Genomic DNA, 20,295 nt, shown 5'->3' with positions numbered 1-20,295 from the left:
ACTATGTTCATAAATCAAAGTACTGAGTACTTGAGGTGGGATGTTATGTTGAAGTTGTACAAGATGTTGCTGAGGCCCAATCTGGAGTATCGTGTGCAGTTATGGTCATCTCCTTACAGAGAAGACATCAATCATATTGAAAGAGTATGAAAAAAATTTACAAATATGTTGCTGGGAATTGAGGACCTGAGTTATAGGGAAAGGTTAACTATGCCTGGAGCATAGGAGAATGAGGGGAGATTTGACAGGATATACAAAATGATGAGAGTTGTAGATGGAAGCCAAATGCAAATTGGAGTTTTCCACTGAGGTTGGGTGACTAGAACTAGACTTCATGGGTTAACGATGAGAAGTGGAAATATTTAAGGGAACATGAGGGGGATCTTCTTCACTCAGTGTGTGGTGAGTGTGGAACAGGTTGCTGGCAGAAATGGGAGATGATGGTTTGATTTCAACAATTGAGAGAAGTTTGGATGGGAGGGGTATGGAGGCTATGGACCAGGTGCAGGTTGATGGGACTAGTTTGGCACAGACTAGATAATCCAAAGAGCCTGTTTCAGTGCTCTTTGACTCTTAAAAAGTGAACGGCCAATACTAGAACCAAACAGGTTAAACTCTGGACTTTGAAATGAACCCATTTAACAAAAGGCCTAATGGCTGCTCTAAACTTTGACCCTAGAATTTGAAGCTTAGTAGTGCTTGAGTCCAGAGTGCATCACACTGAGGAGAGGGGAGGGGAGGATGTCTTCCTGCCTTGTTTGGGTGGTGCGATGGCTCCACCTAAGGGTTAGAGAGTGTGGGTGGTGGCTGGAGGTCGTTGGGAGAAACAAACAAGCTGAGGCCATTCATAGAATGAGCATTTAACTTGTCTATCGGATGCTGGCGGCCCTCCTTAAAGTGGTTGAAAAAGCTTGGTATGTGGACCTTCCAGTCTGTTGACCATTTTAACAAGAGAAGGCACGAAATGAGCGTTAGGCAAGGAGCCCAACTTTGGTGTGAGTGTTGGCTCTGTGTCTCAACAAAAGAGAACCTCAAATTGTGCCTCCGTTAGGTGCTTGTGATACCTGTTACTGCCACTGACAATGTACACATGAAATTAAGTTTTACACTGTTTCTCACTGGTAGTTTTACGTGTGATGTGGTTTAAGGATTACGCTTGTTTCATGTTCACCTCTTCCCTTCTAATTCTCTCCCACCCCCACCCCCACCCCAACACACACAGAAGGCGAAGGGCCCAGTAGGGAGATGACGGTGTCAGGAGGAGATTCATCAGTCACCATCAGCAACCTTCGCCCAGACACTGAATACACCGTCACCGTGTCTGCCGTCACCGGCCGTGGCGACAGTCCGGCATCCAGCAAACCTATCGTGGGCTCTGAAAGGACAGGTAGGATGGGGATCAGCATAGATTTGGCCGATTGTGACCATGCAGTCCACCAGACCCTTTTGCCTGTACAGGCTGGGTTTACAGACTCCTGGTTTACAGACATCCGTGTGTATGAGCGAACTCCCACATGTATCATGTTCTTGTAATTGTGTTTTTTCTGTACAAATTGTGTGCAATTAATGTTTTCTTTGTGAATGTTGCTGTCATGATTCTATGTGCCCATGACACTGCAGTAGGCTTTTTATACATACATACTTGTGCCCTCCCCACCCCAAATCTCTCTCCCCACCCCAAATCACTCTCCCCACCCCAAATCTCTCTCCCCACCCCAAATCACTCTCCCCACCCCACTCTCTCTTCCCCCCCCCCACTCTCTCCAATTAGGTCTTGAACAAATTGCTCACAGCACCCACCAGGCCTGAGGAGATTTGTCAGTCACAGTCCTGCAAAGCATTTTTCCACACCTAGCCCATTATATTGCTGTCTCTGCACTATCTCCAACCTGTTCCCGGGACACGAGAGGAACTAAAGACGACTGCCTCTTTATTGGAGACTCTGCCTTTTATCCTCCTGCAGAAATTGACAGGCCAACTGCTCTGAAGGTGGACGATGTGCAAGACCACAGCCTGACCGTCAGCTGGACCCCTCCTGTTGCACCGGTTAAGGGTTATAGAGTCACCAGCACGCCAAGGAATGGGCATGGCCCAATCATATCCAAAACCGTTCCCCCAGGTCAGTCAAAGGAACTGCAGTGTTTGCTCGACTGGGGCCAGGGGAGATGGGTTTGTTACCATGACTGTCACCGTCTCTGTTAACTTCACGATTATGTCAGTGTGTTGTGTTGTAAGCTGGCTGATGTTACCTCAGTAGGGGTCAAACACGTGGGAATGGAGGGGTTTAGTCAGAAATGTTCAATGTGGTGGGAATGGCTTGCGGCCTTCAATTTTACCTTTCCATTTTTCAAGTGCACTCCTCCCCCAACTCATTTGAGTGGAAAGTGAAAGGGGACCATTGCCACTTCCTGATGACTCATTCTCCCATTTTTAATGTGTTAACATGGTAATTTAATAATTTATCCAGGGAAGCGAGGGTGAATTCGAAGGGAATGTGGGAATGCAGCCTGGCAGGTTTGAAAGGAGCATGGGAAATGGGGAGCAGTGATTAAAAGGGAATACAGGAAATAGAATGGAGAAGGGGAAAAGGCGGCCATTTTGAGCAACACGTACAACAAGCTGGAGGAACTCAGCAGGTTGGGCAGCATCTGTGGAAACGAGCAGTCAACGTTTCGGGCCGAGACCCTTCATCAGGACTGACCACAGCATCTGCAGTGTACTTTGTGTTGGCCATTTTGAGTACAGTGTTTGCTGACGGATGGCTAGATAGAGATGACAGCTAATATGGAGCCGATTCTGAGCTATGGGGCATCTTTTCAAAGGTGCAGTCAGCTTGGGAGTGTTGGTCCTGGAACTCGGAACCTAAACATTGAGAGGTGAGGTTCAGGAGAAAAGGTAACTTTTCGATTGTCATCTACTTGCAGGTCAGAACCGACTGACCATTGAGGGTTTGGCGCCAACAGTGGAGTACCTGGTCAGTGTGTACGCTCTGGGAGAGCGTGGGGAGAGTCCGCCCCTCACCGAAACAGCAGTAACAAGTAGGTATTCGGAAGGATATTTATGGGAAATCTGAGGGGGAACAAGGTGCTGGAAGCATGGAATGACTGCCACTGGAGGCGGTGGATGTGGGTTCATTTGCAACATTTAGGAGAAGTTTGGAAAGGTACATGGATGAGAGGATTGTGGAGGGATATGATGGAGGGGTAAGAGAGTGAGGTGGGGAGACAGTGAGGGGGGAGAGAAAGGTGGGGGAGAGAGACCTATTGGATGCTTTGGGCCCAATAATAGGCCTGGAAAATTCTGAAGGGAGATGGTGCTAACAATTTGCAGGGAGGATTCAGGGGAAAGATTTGGGGGCGGTTTCTAAAAGGCTCGGATGGGGTGTCTACTGAATAGGACAAAACATGCCAGCTTCCCACTGGTGTTCTTTCTCAAGCTGCAGTCCAGCCCCAACGCAAACTGTTCCATGTCCTTTTAGACCAGAGGCAGCCGGTCAGGAAGAGATGCTTAAAAATTCCTTTTGTTGCTTTCCCCTTGTTTTTTGCCAGCGCACTCCAGCCGGCCCAAAGAACTGACCTTCTCGGATGTGGATGCAGATTCCATGCGACTGGCATGGGAGAAGCCAAAGGGGAGGGTCACAGCCTACAAAATCATCTACTCTAGCCCCGAAGATGGAGCCCGGGAGCTCAGGCCCAGCCCCAGCTCCAGGGACGTTTCTGCTGAGCTGACTGGTCTGCGGCCGGGCACGGAGTACCAAGTGGAAGTGTATGCTGTATTAGATGGCAGGGAGAGCTCTCCTTTCATGGGCAAACAGACTACAGGTAAGCAGCTGGGGCTTGGTGATCTGTGAACAGCCCGTGGCTGCAGATGGTGGACAGATTTGAGATAGTTAGTTTAATCCATCACACACTTCGCCTGTGTTATGTAGAAACAAGCACGGTAGCGTAGTGAAGGGCATAACACTATCACAGTATCAGTTGTGAAATCGAGGTAATCCCATTTCCTGCCGCACTACAGAAATGTACAGCTGGGACCGGGGAGTCGTAGCCGTGCTACGTTGCATGACGGCACTCGAAGGCTGCTCCCAGCACAGTCCTCACTCATTCATTTTGATGCAAACCACACACTTCATTCCACGTTTCGAGGTACCTGCAACAAATTTTTAAAAAGAAGTGAAACGCAAACTCTTGCCGTATTTCGACGGTGGAATAATCCTGTTCTAATCGGGAGACTCGGCACTGGTCATGAGCTCTGTCTGCGAGAGGCACAGTGAAATGGAATGGACATTTCGCCCCCACTTGTTTGCTCAGTACTTAATTCTGAGGGTGAGAAGGTTATTCCAATTACATGCTCTCTCTCTATACTTGTGCACCCTTCTAGCCTACTGAAAGGTGGCAAATTAATTTAGGGGGCATTACCTTTGAATGCAGTGAATAGGTTGGCTCAATTGCTGCTCTAGGCTTTTGTAAAAAGGGAGCTAAATTTCAGCCTTGTTAATATGAGTCACAGATCGTCCTGGGTTCATTCATACTGGGAAGTATATTTTTCCTCCAAAACTAACATGCATGAACCTACCTGAGTTCCTGCAACGGACCCGCAGCTTCAGTACGTCTTCCTCTACAGACTTTTAAAATTCCTGAGTTTGCTAGGTGACGTTTGAGTTCACTTTATGTGTTATTAGCTCAGGGACCAAGATAAACAGGGAAGTGTGTCCTCAAGCTGATTTCCCCTCCCTCGCCCCAGCCCAAAGTGGCTGGTGGTCTAACCAGGCCAGCTCCATCAGAGGCTCTTCTGGCAATTAACTGCTAGGATGCAGGTCAAAGGCCGGCCCAAGCTTGGGTCACAGAGACAAGTTCATCCGTTGTTCTTGCTGCAGCTCAGTGGTGATGCTGTTAAAGGCTAAGGGTGCAAGCTCATCGCCGGAGAACTAGACTTAACGTCTTAACATGAAAGAGAACAATTAGCTTCATTTGTTACATGCACGTCGAAACATACGGTGTAATGTAGCATTTGCATCAAATTAAATCAGTGAGGATTGCACTGGACAACCCAAAATAGCATGGCCACAACTCAATAACCCCAGCCCCATATGGGAGGAAACCAGAGCCATTAGAGGAAACCCACGTGGTCACAGGAGGAATGTACAGACTCCTTACAGACAGTGACAGGAATCGAACCCCAATCTTACAGCTGGCGCTGAAACGGCGTTACACTAAACGCTACAACGCTGTGATTCTGAAGAGTGCGGACAATGGAACATCAGCGTGCTTGTTCCCTCATTTGGATGTAGAGGCCTTGGCCAAGTTTTCAAGCCAGTGTAGAGATAATGGTCAGGCAAGAGAAGTTATTGACCCATTGTCCCCCCACGTGTGTGAGCACACGTCAGAAATCTTTTACAGGCCCGAAAACACTTGTGTTTCATGAAGTTGTTGAGGTGTGGAATAACCGCCAATTTCTTTCTTCCTTGCAGCCATTCCGCCGCCAACCAACCTGGAGTTTGTGCAGGTGACTCCGACCAGCTTGACCATAAGCTGGCACGCCCCTAATGCCGAGCTGACAGCTTATCGCGTGGTGGTGAAACCAAAGGAGAAGGCCGGCCCAAGCCAGCAGCTGAACATTGGCCCCGATAACACCAGCGCCACCATCTCTGGTCTCATGGTGAGGCTCCTTGCTGCCACCCCTCTACTGGCTCCTGTGGGACACAAGTGCCAGCACTGAGTTCTTGGGCCAAATTGCTCTTAGAGCAGGTTACAGGATTGTACAGTATCATGGGGCGAAAGGCCTGCTTTGTTTGTGATGTTCTGTGTAATTCCTATCCAATCTTAATTCTGTAAACACAGGTCGCGACCAAGTACAACATCTTCATTTATGCGGTCAAGGACTCCATGACCAGTCTGCCTTTGGAAGGCGTCAAAGCGACGCTGGAAGGTGAGTTCTCTCCTTCATGCCCTCTGTCCTCTCTCACTGTCTGCAGAAACTCTCACCCTCGTGCCTCCTGGACCTGGCTGTTCCCTCAGTACCGGGGGAGGGGGGGGGTGTCCTGAAGCTCTGCTGCCCCTGATTTTTATCATCTCCCCCCTCCCCCAGTGATCGGTAGCCAGACTTCCCACTGCCAAGGGTCTCAATCCCTGTCAACTGCCTACTTAACGTCCTTGTCCGACCCTCCGGCCGCCTCGCAGTGCAGTAATGCCATGCACCTGACAGCTGTGTTACACCCCTCTACCAGATATCAGCCCGCCGCGTCGGATCCACGTCTCCGGCAGGACGGAGACCAGCATCACGCTGCAGTGGCGCTCCAGGATGGAGCAGGTCACCGGCTTCCAGGTCGATGCTGTGCCCACTGGCGGTACGACCCCCATTCAGAAGACATTGGGACCCAATACTCGCACCTACACCATCACAGGTAAAGCCAGTGGTATTTGCTGCCCACGGGTTGAGTAACTCCGGTGCCTTTTCTTCCATTTTACCACCCACCACAGCGTCCACAAGGAGAGCATTTGATCGAAAGCAGCCCTGATTGAAACATCAACTCTGCGTTTTGCTTGTTCCCTTGGTTCTGAGTTCTCCCAATTACTGAATATTATGAGTGGAGTCACTCAGCATAACGAGAGGTCCTATGGCCCACCTTGTCTGCGCCAGATATCAAGCAACCATTTTACACCAATCCCATTTTATTCTCCCCGCGTTCCCCCATGTTCCACTGCTCACTTGTACACCAGCAGCCTATTCATTCATTGACCCGCATTCCTCTGGGATGTGAGTGGGCATTGGAGTGTCCAGGGAGATATTCACACAGAGAACACAGATATCGCCAGAGGTCAGGCCTGACCCCGGGTCTCTGGTGCTGTGAGTCAGCAGCTCGACTAGCTGTGCCGATATGTTACTGTGTCCTTCGCGTTCTCTCCTCTTCAAAGGATTATAGTCTGCAGTTAATGACCTCTCTGCACACCCATTTTGTCCTTTCCAAGGCCCTGATCCGCATAGGTGTGTGGCAGTCCCTCAGAAGTAATTTGTTCAAGGAGTTCTGAATTATCTGTGTCATGATTGTGCTGAGGTACACGCTGCTAAACTACCTCTTCCTCGTCACATTTTATTCCTCCTGTGACGGCACTTCATTTCCCTTCAGTCTGATGATGAACTTTTTCCTTCCACAGGCCTCAACCCTGGCACGGAGTACAAGATCAACATCTACAGCCTCAGCAGTACCTCCCGCAGTCCGCCTGCCTTAGTCACAGCTCGAACGGGTGAGGACCCCCCCCCACCCCCCCACACAGGCGAGGGAGGATTGGGGGGTGATTCGGATTGCTTTGACAATGTCGTAGCGTTGAACAGGCCCTTAACTGCACCAGCTCAATGCTGACCAATGAGTACCCATCTACACTGTTTGGTCCTTCTCTCCCTTGATGATCCAAATGCTAATCGAAATCCTTAACTATTGTGAGAGTACCTACCTCCACTTCTCCAAAAAAAAATTCTGATTGCCTCCACCTCTCCAAAAGAAATATTCTGATCCCCTCTAAATTTCTTAACCCTCTACGTTAGAGAAAAAAAATAATCTCCATGTTCCCTGTTCTATCTGATCCCTTGAAATTTTGCATACCTTTTCAGGTTTCCTTTTAGCCCTCTCTGAAGGCAAGCCCAGCCTGTTCATTCTCTCACTTGAAAACTGAATTGGCCAGCCCAGCCTGTTTCTAGTCAAGATGGTGCCAAGCTGTGGTCACAGCTCAGACGGCTTTTAAAGAGTTCTTTAGGTTCATGTGGATGATTTTGGGGACAGTCAGGGGTCAGGTTAGGACTGGGGAGACAGAAATATGGTTGAATTAGAGGTCAGGCCAGAGTCTAGGCCTCTGCTCCACGTTGAAAGTCTCTGTGAGTCTGCTGGGAAAGTCTGCAAACTCACAAGTCTTGCTGGAGGTCGAGGACGGCTTGTTGTGGGGTTGGATGGAGGGGGTGAGGGTGGGAGGGAGGAAAGGGGCTCCTTTTGCTGCTGTTGTTTAATTGGCTGTTGTGTTCTGCCGAGCTTCGTGGGCACATTATGGTGGCAGTGCTTGTGGGCTGCCCCCACCACATCGCCAGGGTGTGTTGCTTGGTACCACAGTTCACTGTTTTGATGTTCAATACATGTGATAAGTAAACATCTGAATCTGCTCTGCCAGTGTGCCATTGCTGCTCCCCGAAGAGTGGCTGGGCCTGTCCTTGACTTGCTATTTCAGCACTTGACTGGCACATTGTGGAGAGAGGAGAGTTCAGTGGGGCATCTACTCTGCACCCACCTATTCAACCATCTCCTTATTCTGACGGTGTCCGATCTCTGAAGCCAAGGCTGAGTGTGTTGGGATGTCAGGATAGGTGAGCTGCAGCTTGGAGGCCTTGCCTAGAGCAGGAGCTACCATTCTGGACTTTGTGGGGGATTACCAGATTGGGGTGGGGCGGGAGGTGGGATGGCATTCATTTCCGAGCAAAGAAAGTGAAGTAACCTGTTTCTCCCGTGTTTCAACCTTTCCCAGTTGTTGATGCTCCCTCCAATCTCCGGTTCATCTCTGTGACGGAAAACACCATCATGTTCACCTGGCAGCGCCCCCGCTCAAAGATCACGGGGTATCTCATCACCTACCACCCCACTGGAGGCCATCCCAAGATGCTCCATCCTCAGCCAGGACCCAACAGACATGAGGCGGAGATCACAGGTAAGCACCCCAATAGCAGGCAGGGAGCTTTGGGGTACATGAGATCACCAAGTCAGCTCACAGCCATCTTCGTTTTGGTAAAAATGAGCTGCTGAAGGAACTCACTAGGAATATTTGGAGAGGCATAATGATTAGAAGTAGTCAGCATGGCTTTGTCAAAGGCAGGTCCTGCCTTACGAGCCTGATTGAATTTTTTTGAGGATGTGACTAAACACATTGATGAAGGAAGACAGTAGATGTAGTGTATATGGATTTCAGCAGGGCATTTGATAAGGTACCCCATGCAAGGCTTATTAAGAAAGTAAGGAGGCATGGGATCTAAGGAGACATTGCTTTGTGGATCCAGAACTGGCTTGCCCACAGAAGGCAAAGAATGGTTGTAGATGGGTCATATTCTGCACGGAGGTCAGTGGCCAGTGGTGTGCCTCAAGGATCTGTTCTGGGACCCTTACCCTTCGTGATTTTTATAAATGACCTAGATGAGGAAGTGGAGGGATGGGTTAGTAAGTTTGCTGATGACACAAAGGTTGGAGGTGTTGTGGATAGTGTGGAGGGCTGTCAGAGGTTACAGCGGGACATTGATAGGATGCAAAACTGGACTGAGAAGTGGCAGATGGAGTTCAACCAGTATGAAGTGGTTCATTTTGGTAGGTCAAATATGATGGCAGAATAGAGTATTAATGGTAAGACTCTTGGCAGTGTGGAGGATCAGAGGGATCTTGGGGTCTGAGTCCATAGGATGCTCAAAGCAGCTGTGCAGGTTGACTGTGTGGTCAAGAAGGTGTACGGTGTATCGGCGCTCATGAACCATGAGCTGGAGTTTAAGAGCAGAGAGGTGATGTTGCAGCTATATAGCACCCTGGTCAGACCCCACTTGGAGTACTGTGCTCAGTTCTGGTCGCCTCACTACAGGAAGGATGTGGAAACCATAGAAAGGGTGCAGAGGAGATTTACAAGGATGTTGCCTGGATTGGGGAGCATGCCTTATGAGAATAAGTTGAGTGAACTCGGCCTTTTCGTCTTGGAGCAACGGAGGATGAGAGGTGTATAAGATGATCAGAGGCATTGATCGTGTGGATAGTCAGAGGTTTTTTCCCAGGGCTTAAATGGCTAACACAAGAGGGCACGGTTTTAAGGTGCTTGGAAGTAGGTACAGAGGAGATGTTGAGTAAGTTTTTTACTCAGAGAGTGGTGGAGGTGGATACAATCGGGTCTTTTAAGAGGCTCCTCGATAGGTACATGGAATTTAGAAAAATACAGGGCTATGGATAACCCAAGATAATTCCTAAAGTAAGTACATGTTTGGCACTGCATTGTGGGCCGAAGGGCCTGTATTGTGCTGTAGGTTTTCTAAGATACAGGAGCAGAATTAGGCCATTTGGCCCATTGAGTCTGCTCGGCTTCATCATAGCTAATCCATTCCTTTTCAGCCCCAGTCTCCTGCCTTCTCCCCGTAATCCATCGTTCACAGACCAATCGCAAATCTAGTTACACCTAATAAAAACTAAATAAGTAGTTCAAAAAGTGATGTCATGTTCCTGGACCGTTCAGAAATTGGATGGCAGAGTGGGGAAGGCTGTTCATGAAACGTTCCCGAGTGTGCGTTCTCAGGCTCCTGTACCTCCTCTCTAATGGTAGCAGTCAGAAGAGGGCATGGCCTGGGAGGTGGGAGTCCTTAATGACATGGTGTGTTCTTAAGGCATCACCTTTTGAAGCTTTCCTCATGCTGTGGGGCTAGTGCCCATACTAGAGCTGGCTGAGTTTACAGCCCTCGTTAACTTTTCCTGATCCTGGACAACCAGTTAGCAGTACCTCATCTTCCAAATTGCATATATACAGTCAAAGTACAGAACTCCACCAACTGTTAACCATCACAGCAGCATCCTAATCTTCAGGAAGCAACTGGGATGTGCAGTCTGTTCCAACAATATAAATTGCATCTTCTCCCCCTCATTAGGACTAAAGCCTGGAACCGAGTACGTTATCAACATTCGAGCTCTTCAGAACTCTGAACAGAGTGAGCTGCTGACCGGGAGGAAGAGAACAGGTGAGGGGTTTCTTACAGCAAATAAGATGTGGGGCAAACCGGTTCTCACACCTCTTTGTCTTGTATGTGGGCCACTCGTTCGGCACAGTTTGACTTCGCTCCGGCAAGGCGAGGTTTTATTGCAGCTTCTCACAGTCTAAAATGAGGATCTGTCATTTGTGGAGTTTATTCCCCTGAGGGCAAATTTACAAATGGAGCATAATGACCTCAGAGTTTGGATGGCAACGAAAGCCAGATGCTTGGACTTCAGAAACTGCTGGCTTTAATCAGCAAAACTTCTTGGCAGCTCTTGGTAAGGTCCAATTAAACGATCCATGTTTCCGGCTGCCTTGAAGAAAAGAATGCCTCGGCAGCAAGATCTGCTAGTTGACGAGACAGATTTTAAGCTGCTGGTACCCGTTGGGGCAAACTGTTCTGGCGCTGCGGTATGGAAAATGCAAGTCAGAGCAGTGTGGGGTGCAGACGTGGTGGTGTCCATGTGTGGGTTTGTAGAATGTGTGTCTTTGGTGCAGGTGCATTAACGCACATGTATGCAGTGTGCGGAACGGCAGCTTCACTTCCAGGGTGCACACCATTCTGACTCAGCATCTCCTTTCCCAACACCACTTTAAAATTGTAAGAAGTCCTCGCCTATCAGAATGGTGGGGGCACCTGTGTTCGAGAAGCCTCCCTTCTCCTCTGGGACCCACAGAGGTGGCCAGTAGTTGTTGGTCCCGGCAGTGACATTTCCCTCTTGGACTCGTTGAATGTAATAATGCCTTGCTGTCGTTCCAGCACAGTATGCATGCATGCCTGCACATTTTGAGATCTACAACCGAGTTTAAGTGCTTACAACCCTTTCAGTCTTTTTTTCCTTAATCAGGTTCAGTATCCTCCCAAGGCCAGCTAAAGAACACAAGTCGGTTTCGTTAACACTCTTCAATCATGAAATATTTGGGTGCTAACTATCTGTCCCAAGTCCCACTGTCCACTGCCCTTGACTCCGGTCTTCCCTGCCCTTCACGAAGGTAGCTGTTCTGGTTCAGGTCTGGCAGTGCTGGAGTAACCTTCAAAACAGCTGGCTGTGGTCTTCGCTGGCTGCTTGCTGCTGACCGCCCGATAAAGTTACCCTTGCTCTGATCTGCTGGTGGGGTGTGCTTGAGGGTTCTTGTCTTGCTCTCACCCTTTCAAGCAGTGAGTTTCAAATCCCTGTCATCTTCAGGGTGAAAAAGATTCTCCACAGCTGTCCTCTAATCCTTCAACCAATGACTTTAGATTTTTTTTGCACACTCTTCCCATTTATTCTGCTCCCTCGCTGAATCGCTAAATGGTACCAGTGCTGGATTACGTTTCGCTGCCGGCCACCTTGCCTGCAGGCTTACTTTGGCCAATCTGCACGCGAGCGCAGCCTGCCCCCTGCCTCCTGATTGTGGGTGCTGGATAGCTCTTGCTGCCCCCTAGTGCATGCTTTGTTCAATACATGCGGACCATCTTTGCTTGTTTTTTGTTAACCCTGCTCCGCGCAGCCATCGAAAGCAGTCGCTGCTTGCTAACCTGCATCGTTCTTTTGCTTCAGAAGCTCTCTTCCCGCAGCTTGCCACTTCCCTGCCGCCTGAAAGGCCCCAGCAGCCTGCGTCCTGGAGTGATCGCTTGCCCCTTGACTCGTCAAGGCCGCCCACAGATTCCAGTCATGACAGGTGGCATGGTGTATCAGTTTCAGGATCGGGTTGGACCTACCCGTTGGGCCCCGGGACGAGCGAACGCGGCAGCCATCAGAGACCGCCCATCTATGTCAAGCCGATCAACACCACAGTGGACCACGGGGAAAGTGAGGATGGCAGGGTGCCAGGGCACTACATAGTCACCCCCACCGTACCCTCCCATCACCGCCAAGTAGGAATTGTGGAGGAGAGTGGTAGGCAGCCAGACCACACCACCAGCCATCCACCTGGAAGGGATGTCTTGAATACGTACACCATCTCCTGGAACCCGGTTGCCGATGCCATTGAGTACCTGGTCTCGTGTTACCCTGCTGACAGTGACAAGCTATTACTTAAGGTAACGGCAGGCTTCCTGATTAAACGTTAACTTCACTATATTACACGCACATTAATGGGTCAGTGGGTGGATTCCCCACATGCACCCGGCGAACGGGCAAATGTACCAGTGCTCGGGGTTGAACTCGGTGTGAGGGAGTAGACGTGCTGGCTTTGTTCCACAATGCAGTCCTAGGGATCTTCAGCAAGACCCTACTCAAAATAACCTGTCCAGAAGCCCCTGGTCCTGTGTAGCCCACTGTATTTTCAGGCAGTCCCACCCAGACACTAATTCAGTGGGTTCTGAGGAAACGGGCGCACTTGGTCAGAGGTCGGAGTAAACCACTCCGCCCAATAAAAACAAGAGCACGTCCTCGACTACTGGAAAACCAGAGAGGGTGAAAGTGCAAAGAACACTATCAAGCCAGGCAGCATCTGGGGAGAGGAACACAATTAGTGTAATGTGATGGGCTTTGTCAGAACTGGGAAAGGGGAATAAACGGGGCAGCTTTAAGCAGCCAGCAAGGGTGGGTATCCCCTTTGAACAATCCTCGATAGGACAAGACCGGGCCTGACGTGGTGACAAAGCTATTATGTCTGCCTTCCAGGTGCGGGTACCAGGAACCGTATCCTACGCTGTGCTTCACGACCTGAAGTACGGGGAACAGTACAATGTAGTGGTGGAAGCTCTGAATCGGGACGGGAAACAAGTAATATTGGAGGAAACTATCACCGCCAAAGAGCAGTGTAAGTCTGAGTTAAGCTTTTGCAGCAACCCAACTTTTTCATCTTCCCCCTCAACAGCACTGTTTTCTATGTCATCACCATCATCAGTGGTGACAAATCTCCTCACTTCATTGAGCAGTCCATTCAATCAAATTGTCTCCATCGGGGTTGTCTGCCTCCCATCAGGATTAGCCCATACTCATCCCTCTCCTATCTTGCTGAAACTCTTCCTGCCACCTCCCGTCAGACATCTTCCCCTGTCCCTGTCCCCACCCCCGAGTCCTGATGAAGCTGCATTCAGCTCAGAAGAGGTAGGGCATTGAAATAACCACCCCCAACTTTTTCATGGATCTTATTTCTCAAGTTGTGTTTGACCAGCGACATAAGATGTCCTCTGGTCTAGCCGTAGGGTCCACAGGTAATGTGGACGAAGCACGGGACCCTTTGGAAGTGAGGTATATCTCCACGTGGACTGAAACTCTGCAGCACAACATCTGTCCCCCACCTTCCCATTCTTCTCCAGCAACAGTAAATCCAAACCAAGCTCCCAACTAATTCTCCCACAGAATCTCAGTGATAATCAGCACCAGAGACTCTGTAGCTGACCAGGCTAGTAACTGCAATGCGAGTGAAGCACGGCCCGTCTACCTTGCCACAAGATGCTTTGTGTTACAAGGGAGGTCAGTAAATTGGGCTTTGTCAACCCCGGCCGCTTTTCGGCCTCTGAATAGTGACCTGAAGGTAAATGGGCTGGGTGAAGCGGGGCGTTTCGCTCATTGTGAATTCTGCTTTGATGCTCCTGGATCTCTACCAGAAGGACTGTCACAACAGAAGTGGTGAATAAAGTTGGGATTGAGAAGCTGAATGGTCATTTGTCCCCATGTCACGTTCTGGCAGTGAAGAGAGGAATTTTTTAACTTTGCTGGAGTACTCACATTTCAGAAGTACACCAAAATCCCTCCCGTTGCCTTGGCAACCGAACGTGCAGCAAGGTGGTTGCTATCTGGTTGTCCCCGGGACATAACAAAGTCCCTTTTGATTTGTCTACACTGTGGCACATGGGAGTAGGTGGTGTTTGCCCCTCCTGATGAAGAGATACAGGGATGTGTGGAATAATGATCTGAAATGGGAAGTGGGGACAGAATCAGTCATGGCCTTCGGGGGTAGTTGTAGAGGCATTTGACAGGGTATGACTTGCAAGGCAGTGGGATAACTACTCTGTGGTGTGGGATTCTACCTGGGAGGCAGCATTGGCTTTGAGATCCAGCAGTCCCACAAACGGCATTGCGTGTGCGTACAGCCACTGCCCCGGCTGGGTTTCAGCACAGTGGAGCCCCTTGGTTTTGTCGGCCCGCCTAGGAGGCAGCACCATGGATTGTGCTGGACCACCAACAGAATCATCAGCTCCTGCGTGAGAAGAGTCCTGGGTTGCCGCTGAAAGGGTTTGGGTTTGGCAAGTCACGGTTGGCAAGGGTCTGTGCCTGGCAAGTCACGGTTGGTGAGCTGGTCCTGGTTAATTGATGCCATTCTTTGTATCTGCTCCCCACAGCTCCCATCCAACCAGATCGGCTTACCCCTTCACAGGAGTACTGCTATGACACCATCACCAGAACCAAGTATGCGGTTGGCGAGGAGTGGGAACGCATGTCCGAGACCGGATTCAAGCTGTGGTGCATATGCATAGGTTATGGAAACGGTTATTTCAAGTGCGACTCATCTAGTGAGTAGTCGGTGGCGCATTCTTCAAACCCCATTCCAGCTGCCTTTACCCTTTACCCTTCACCCGGACCTCCCTCCGCATGTTTGGGGCAAGCAGATTTCTCTGGGAATAGCAGACATAAACAGCCCATAGTGGCTGACAATCCCACGGGCAATGCCGGCTTTCAGAGGTGACCACAGTGGTCACGTAGATAGTTCCTTGTTTCCAGACCAGTAAGTTGGAGCAGTGGCTAAGATCCACTCGGAATGACTTTTACATACCAGATAGAACATTTCATAATGGCCCACGATATTGTTCCTATCTTTTAACTTAAGATCGATTTAACACTTCCCTCCCACAGTCTTCCATTTCTCCTTCATCCATGAGTCTATCTGAGAGTCTCCTAAATGTCCCAGAAGACCTTAAGACATAGAAGCAGAAGGAGGTCAATTAGCTCTTCGAGTCTGTTCCTTACTTCAACATGGCTGATTAGTTTTCCTCTCAACCTCACTCTCCTTCCTTCTCCATGTAACCTTTCGTGCCCTGACTAATATAAACCTATCAGCCTCGGCCAATGACCTGGCCTCCACAACCACTCCTGGCAACAAATTCCACAGATTCGCCACCCTCTGGTTAAAGGAATTCCTCCTCAGCTTTATTCTGAATAGACGTCCCTCTGTTCTGAGGCTGTGCCGTCTGGTCCTAGACTCCACCACTATAGGAAACATCCTCTCCACACCCACTCTATCTAGGCTTTTCAACACTTGATGGGTTTCAAGGAGATTCCCCCCCTCATTCTTCCAAATTCCAGCAAATACAGACTCAGAGCCACCAAACCCTCATACAATAACCCTTTCATTTCCGGAATTATTCTCATGAACCTCCTCTGAACCCTCTCCAATGTCATTGCATCCTTCCTTAGATAAGAGGCCCAAAACTGCTCATAATTCTCCCAAGTGCTGTCTAACCAATGCCTTGTAAACCCTCAGAATTACGACTTGCTCTTTATACTCCAGTCTTAGCAAAATAAATGCTAACATTGCATTTGCCTTCATCAGTTTTTCAGTTTTCAGTTTCAGTTTATTGTCATTTAGAAACCACAAATGCAATGCAGTTAAAAAATGAGACAATGTTCCTCCAGAATGATATCACAAAAGCACATGACAAAACAGTCTACACCAGAAAATCCACATAACGTTTGGCAGTCCCCAATCCAGAGTCCGGAGAGGCTGCTGCGTATTAATATCGCGCTACCGTCTTAGCGCGTTCCCCAGAAAGGAGCTCCAAATTCACCAGACAAAACAAGACCAAAAATTAAAGCTACAAGACCTGCACGAAACCACATAGTTACAACATATAGTTACAACAGTGCAAACAATAGCATAATTGATTTAAAAAAAAGACCATGGGCACAGTAAAAATAGTCCAAAGATGTTAAAAGACTATAAGTTCGAAAGAAATCACCACACAGTTTCCACAAGTCCTCAGGGTCCCGATAGACCACATCACAGACTCAACCTATAAGTACAGTTAACCTTTAGGGAATAATGCACAAGGACTCCCAAGTCCCTTTGCACATCCGATTTTTGAATTTTCTCCATATTTAGAAAATAGTCTATACTTTTATTCTTACTACCAACACGCATGATCATACACTTCCCGACACTATAGCACTGTATTCCATCTGCCACTTCTTTGCCCATTCTCCTAATCTGTCCAAGTCCTTCTGTGGTCTCCCTGCTTCCTCAGCACTACAGTGCCTTGTAGAAGGATTCAGCCCCCAACCAGGGATTCTGAGCAGTTTAACTGAGAATTTTTATTTGTGTGTCATATTGATCATAGTCAATCGCAAAAAACAGAAAATTGTAAGGCATGAGAAACTAAAAATTCAAAAACAGAAATGTCAACAATTCAAAAGTACTTTCAAAAAAAACAATCCACTTTGCTCAGCACTTAGTTGAACTTCCTCTCACAGCTATTACAGTCCTTTTGGATTAAGTCTTTATTAGCTTTGCACAGTGTGATGGAGCAAGATTTGCCCATTTCTTATTGCAAAATTGCTCAAGTTATGCCACAACACACACAAAATGCTGGTGGAACACAGCAGGCCAGGCAGGACCTGATGAAGGGTCTCGGCCCGAAATGTCGACAGCGCTTCTCCTTACAGATGCTGCCTGGCCTGCTGTGTTCCACCAGCATTTTGTGTGTGTTGTTTGAATTTCAAGCATCTGCAGATTTCCTCGTGTTTGCTCAAGTTATGCCAGATCAGTTGGGGAGCAGTGGAGGACAGCAATCTTCAGGTCTTGCCAGAGATGTTTGATTGAAGGTCAGGACTTATAACATTTAAAAAAATTTAAAGCCTTGGTTGCTCTGGCAATGGCCTACTGAAAGACAAACTTCCTCCCCAGTTTAAGCTTTTTGGCAGAGGCTAGCAGGTTTTTATCCAGGATCTCTCTGTATTTAGCAGCATTTATTTTCCCATCAATCCTGACCAGATTTCCAGTCTCTGCTGCTAAAAAACATCCCGATAGCACGATGCTACCTCCACCATATTTACCAGTAGGGATGGTGTTCCCTGGGTGATTCGTAGTATTAGATTTACACCACACATACTCCTTACTGTTAAAGGCCAAAAAAGTTCCAGTTTAGTCTCAACCGACCACAAGACCTTCTTCCACATTTTTACAGTATCTTCTAAGTGATGCTTTGCAAAGCCACTACAGGCAAGGATGTGCTTATTTTTTAAAATAGGATTTTCTCCTTGTCACTCTTCCATAAATAACCTATTAGTGCAAGGCCTTGGAGAGTTTGGAGCCACAAACTTCTGCAGCTCACTCAATGAGTGTTGGAGTCACAGGAGCCTCTCTTACAAGTGCCTTCCTTCTTCAGCAACTAAGTTTAGAGGGGCTGTGGTTTCATATTTAGTTGGTAAGATAATATATAGTATTGCACCTGAGGAAGGTCGGCGTAGCAACTACAAAAGAGATGAATACTTTTTGCACTCACAATTCTGGTTTTTAATTTGTAGTAAATTGTTGACAGGTTTTGGAATTTTTCTTTTGATTTGTCATGATACACATTTTATAGATTTGCTCAAAAATCCTACTTTAATATATTTTATATTTAGAAAATGAGATAGTAAAATCTGAAAATAGTTGTGGGGACTGGATACTTCTTCAAGGCACTATACCTGCCCCCTCCACCTATCTTTGTACCATCTGCAAACTTGATCACAAAGCCATCAATTCTATCATTCAAATTATTGACATAGAACATAAAAAGAAATTATCCCAATATCGACCCCTGTGGCACCCAATCAGAAAAGGTTCCCTTTATTCCCACTCTTTGCCTCCAGCCAATCAATGAATCGTCTATCCATGCTAGTATCTTTCCTGTAACACCATGGGCTCTTACCTTGTTAAACAGCCTTATGTGCGGCACCTTGCCAAAGGCCTTCTGAAAATCCAAGTACACACATCCACCAATTCTCCTTTGTCTATCCTGCTTGGTATTTCCTCAAAGAATTCCAACAGATTTGTCAAGCAAGATTTTCTAAGGAAACCATGCTAAATTTGGCCTTTTTTTAAATCATGTGCCTCCAAATATCCTGAGACCTCATCCTTGATGGTTGACTCCCAACACTGATGTCAGGTTAACTGGCTTATAGTTTCCTTCCTTCCTTCTGCCTCCCTCTCTTCTTGAAGAGTGGAGTGAGATTTGCAGTTTCCCATTCTACCTTCAGACCTTTCAGTTTCCCAAGCACCCTAGTGATAGCAACTGCAGTCACTTCTCAAATATCCAGCATACTGCTAGTGTCTTCCAGAAGACTGTTGCAAACTATTTATTCAGTTTGTCCACCATTAGAACCTCCCCAGCATGTTTTTCCAGTGGCCCTCTCGCCTCTCTTTTACTCTTCATATCTGAAACTACCTCTTGGTTTTCTCTTTGATATTACTGGCCAGCTTACCTTCATATTCCATCTTTTTCCTCCTTATGGCTTTATTAGTTGCCTTCTCAATTCTCTAACTTCCCACTACTTTTGCTCTATTATATGCCCTCTCTTTTGCTTTTGTGTTTTCTTTGATTTCCCTTGATACACGTGGTTGCGTCATCCTCTCTTTAGAAAACATCTGTGAGGCGTATCTATCCTGTGTCTTCTGAATTGTTCCCAGAAATCTCAGCTATTGCTGTTCTGCTGTCATCCCTTCCAATCAACTTTGGCCAGTTCCTCACTCATGCTTCTGTAATCCCCTTTACTCGTCTATAATACCGATACTTCTGCTTTAGCTTCTCCCTCACAAACTGCAGGGTGAATTCTATCATATTAAGATCACTACCCCCCTAGGGATTCCTTTGCCTTAAGCTCCATAATCAGATCCGGTTTCATTATACAATGCCCAGTCCCCTAGTGGGCTGAACCACAAGCTGCTCTAAAAACCCATCTAGTAGGCATTCTACAAATTTTCTCTCTGGGGATTCAGCACCAGCCTGATTTTCCCAACCTACCTGCCTATTGAAATCCCCCATCACTATCATTTCATTGCCCCTTTGACATGTCTTTTCCCTCTCATTATCCCATATCATTGCTCCTGTTCTATCTTGCGCAGCGACTTTGAGGGATCGATGAATGTGGATGCCACAATCCCTTCTACTAAGAGTCCTGTACTCTGCCTCCAAAATCTATCACTACACACTGTTCTGGAATGAACTCCAGCTGGAATTCAGGATACACGTGAACTACCTTGTCTCGAGTCTGAGGACATGTATTGAATTGCATCTTAAAATATGTTGCTTTTTACAAGGGCAGTTACATAAGTCTGTTGAGTGACTGTCAGTGGCTTTTAGAATTTGTAAAATTTACCCGGGGTTCGTGAAGGTTACACTGAACCTTTCCACATTAGTGATTTGCCCTCAGATGGGGTATTGTGTCGTTACACCTAAGGAACAGAGGAAGTGCAGATTTAGTATGAGCAATGAGGTTAAGAAGGGGTGGGAGACGTACCAGAGCTGTTTTAGTCTGCCTGGCTTCAATGAATGGACAGTTTCCACTGGCGAGAGTCCCAAACCAATTCAAAAGCAAACTAAATCAACTGTGGTGGATATTTTTGTGATCCAGTATAA

The 20,295-nt window shown here is 47.8% G+C and overlaps 1 protein-coding gene across 2 annotated transcripts in view; it reads left to right on the top strand.

The window, feature by feature from the left end:
- LOC140728171 (fibronectin-like) overlaps positions 1 to 20,295 on the top strand; it is a 93,984-nt gene that overhangs the window by 69,237 nt on the left and 4,452 nt on the right. For both annotated transcript variants that reach the window (XM_073046473.1, XM_073046474.1), the window contains 13 exons: positions 1,223 to 1,387; positions 1,964 to 2,119; positions 2,925 to 3,038; positions 3,549 to 3,821; positions 5,471 to 5,658; positions 5,841 to 5,928; positions 6,227 to 6,403; positions 7,155 to 7,244; positions 8,508 to 8,687; positions 10,645 to 10,734; positions 12,428 to 12,771; positions 13,358 to 13,496; positions 15,025 to 15,195. In XM_073046473.1, coding sequence (XP_072902574.1) covers positions 1,223 to 1,387; positions 1,964 to 2,119; positions 2,925 to 3,038; positions 3,549 to 3,821; positions 5,471 to 5,658; positions 5,841 to 5,928; positions 6,227 to 6,403; positions 7,155 to 7,244; positions 8,508 to 8,687; positions 10,645 to 10,734; positions 12,428 to 12,771; positions 13,358 to 13,496; positions 15,025 to 15,195 — 2,175 coding nt within the window. The remainder of the gene's footprint in view (positions 1 to 1,222; positions 1,388 to 1,963; positions 2,120 to 2,924; positions 3,039 to 3,548; positions 3,822 to 5,470; positions 5,659 to 5,840; positions 5,929 to 6,226; positions 6,404 to 7,154; positions 7,245 to 8,507; positions 8,688 to 10,644; positions 10,735 to 12,427; positions 12,772 to 13,357; positions 13,497 to 15,024; positions 15,196 to 20,295) is intronic.

This window comes from Hemitrygon akajei, chromosome 5 (assembly GCF_048418815.1).
Source record: "Hemitrygon akajei chromosome 5, sHemAka1.3, whole genome shotgun sequence".
NCBI classification, from domain to species: Eukaryota; Metazoa; Chordata; class Chondrichthyes; order Myliobatiformes; family Dasyatidae; genus Hemitrygon; species Hemitrygon akajei.
Note: the sequence above shows the minus strand (reverse complement) of the source record. Positions and strands in the feature narration are given on the sequence as shown.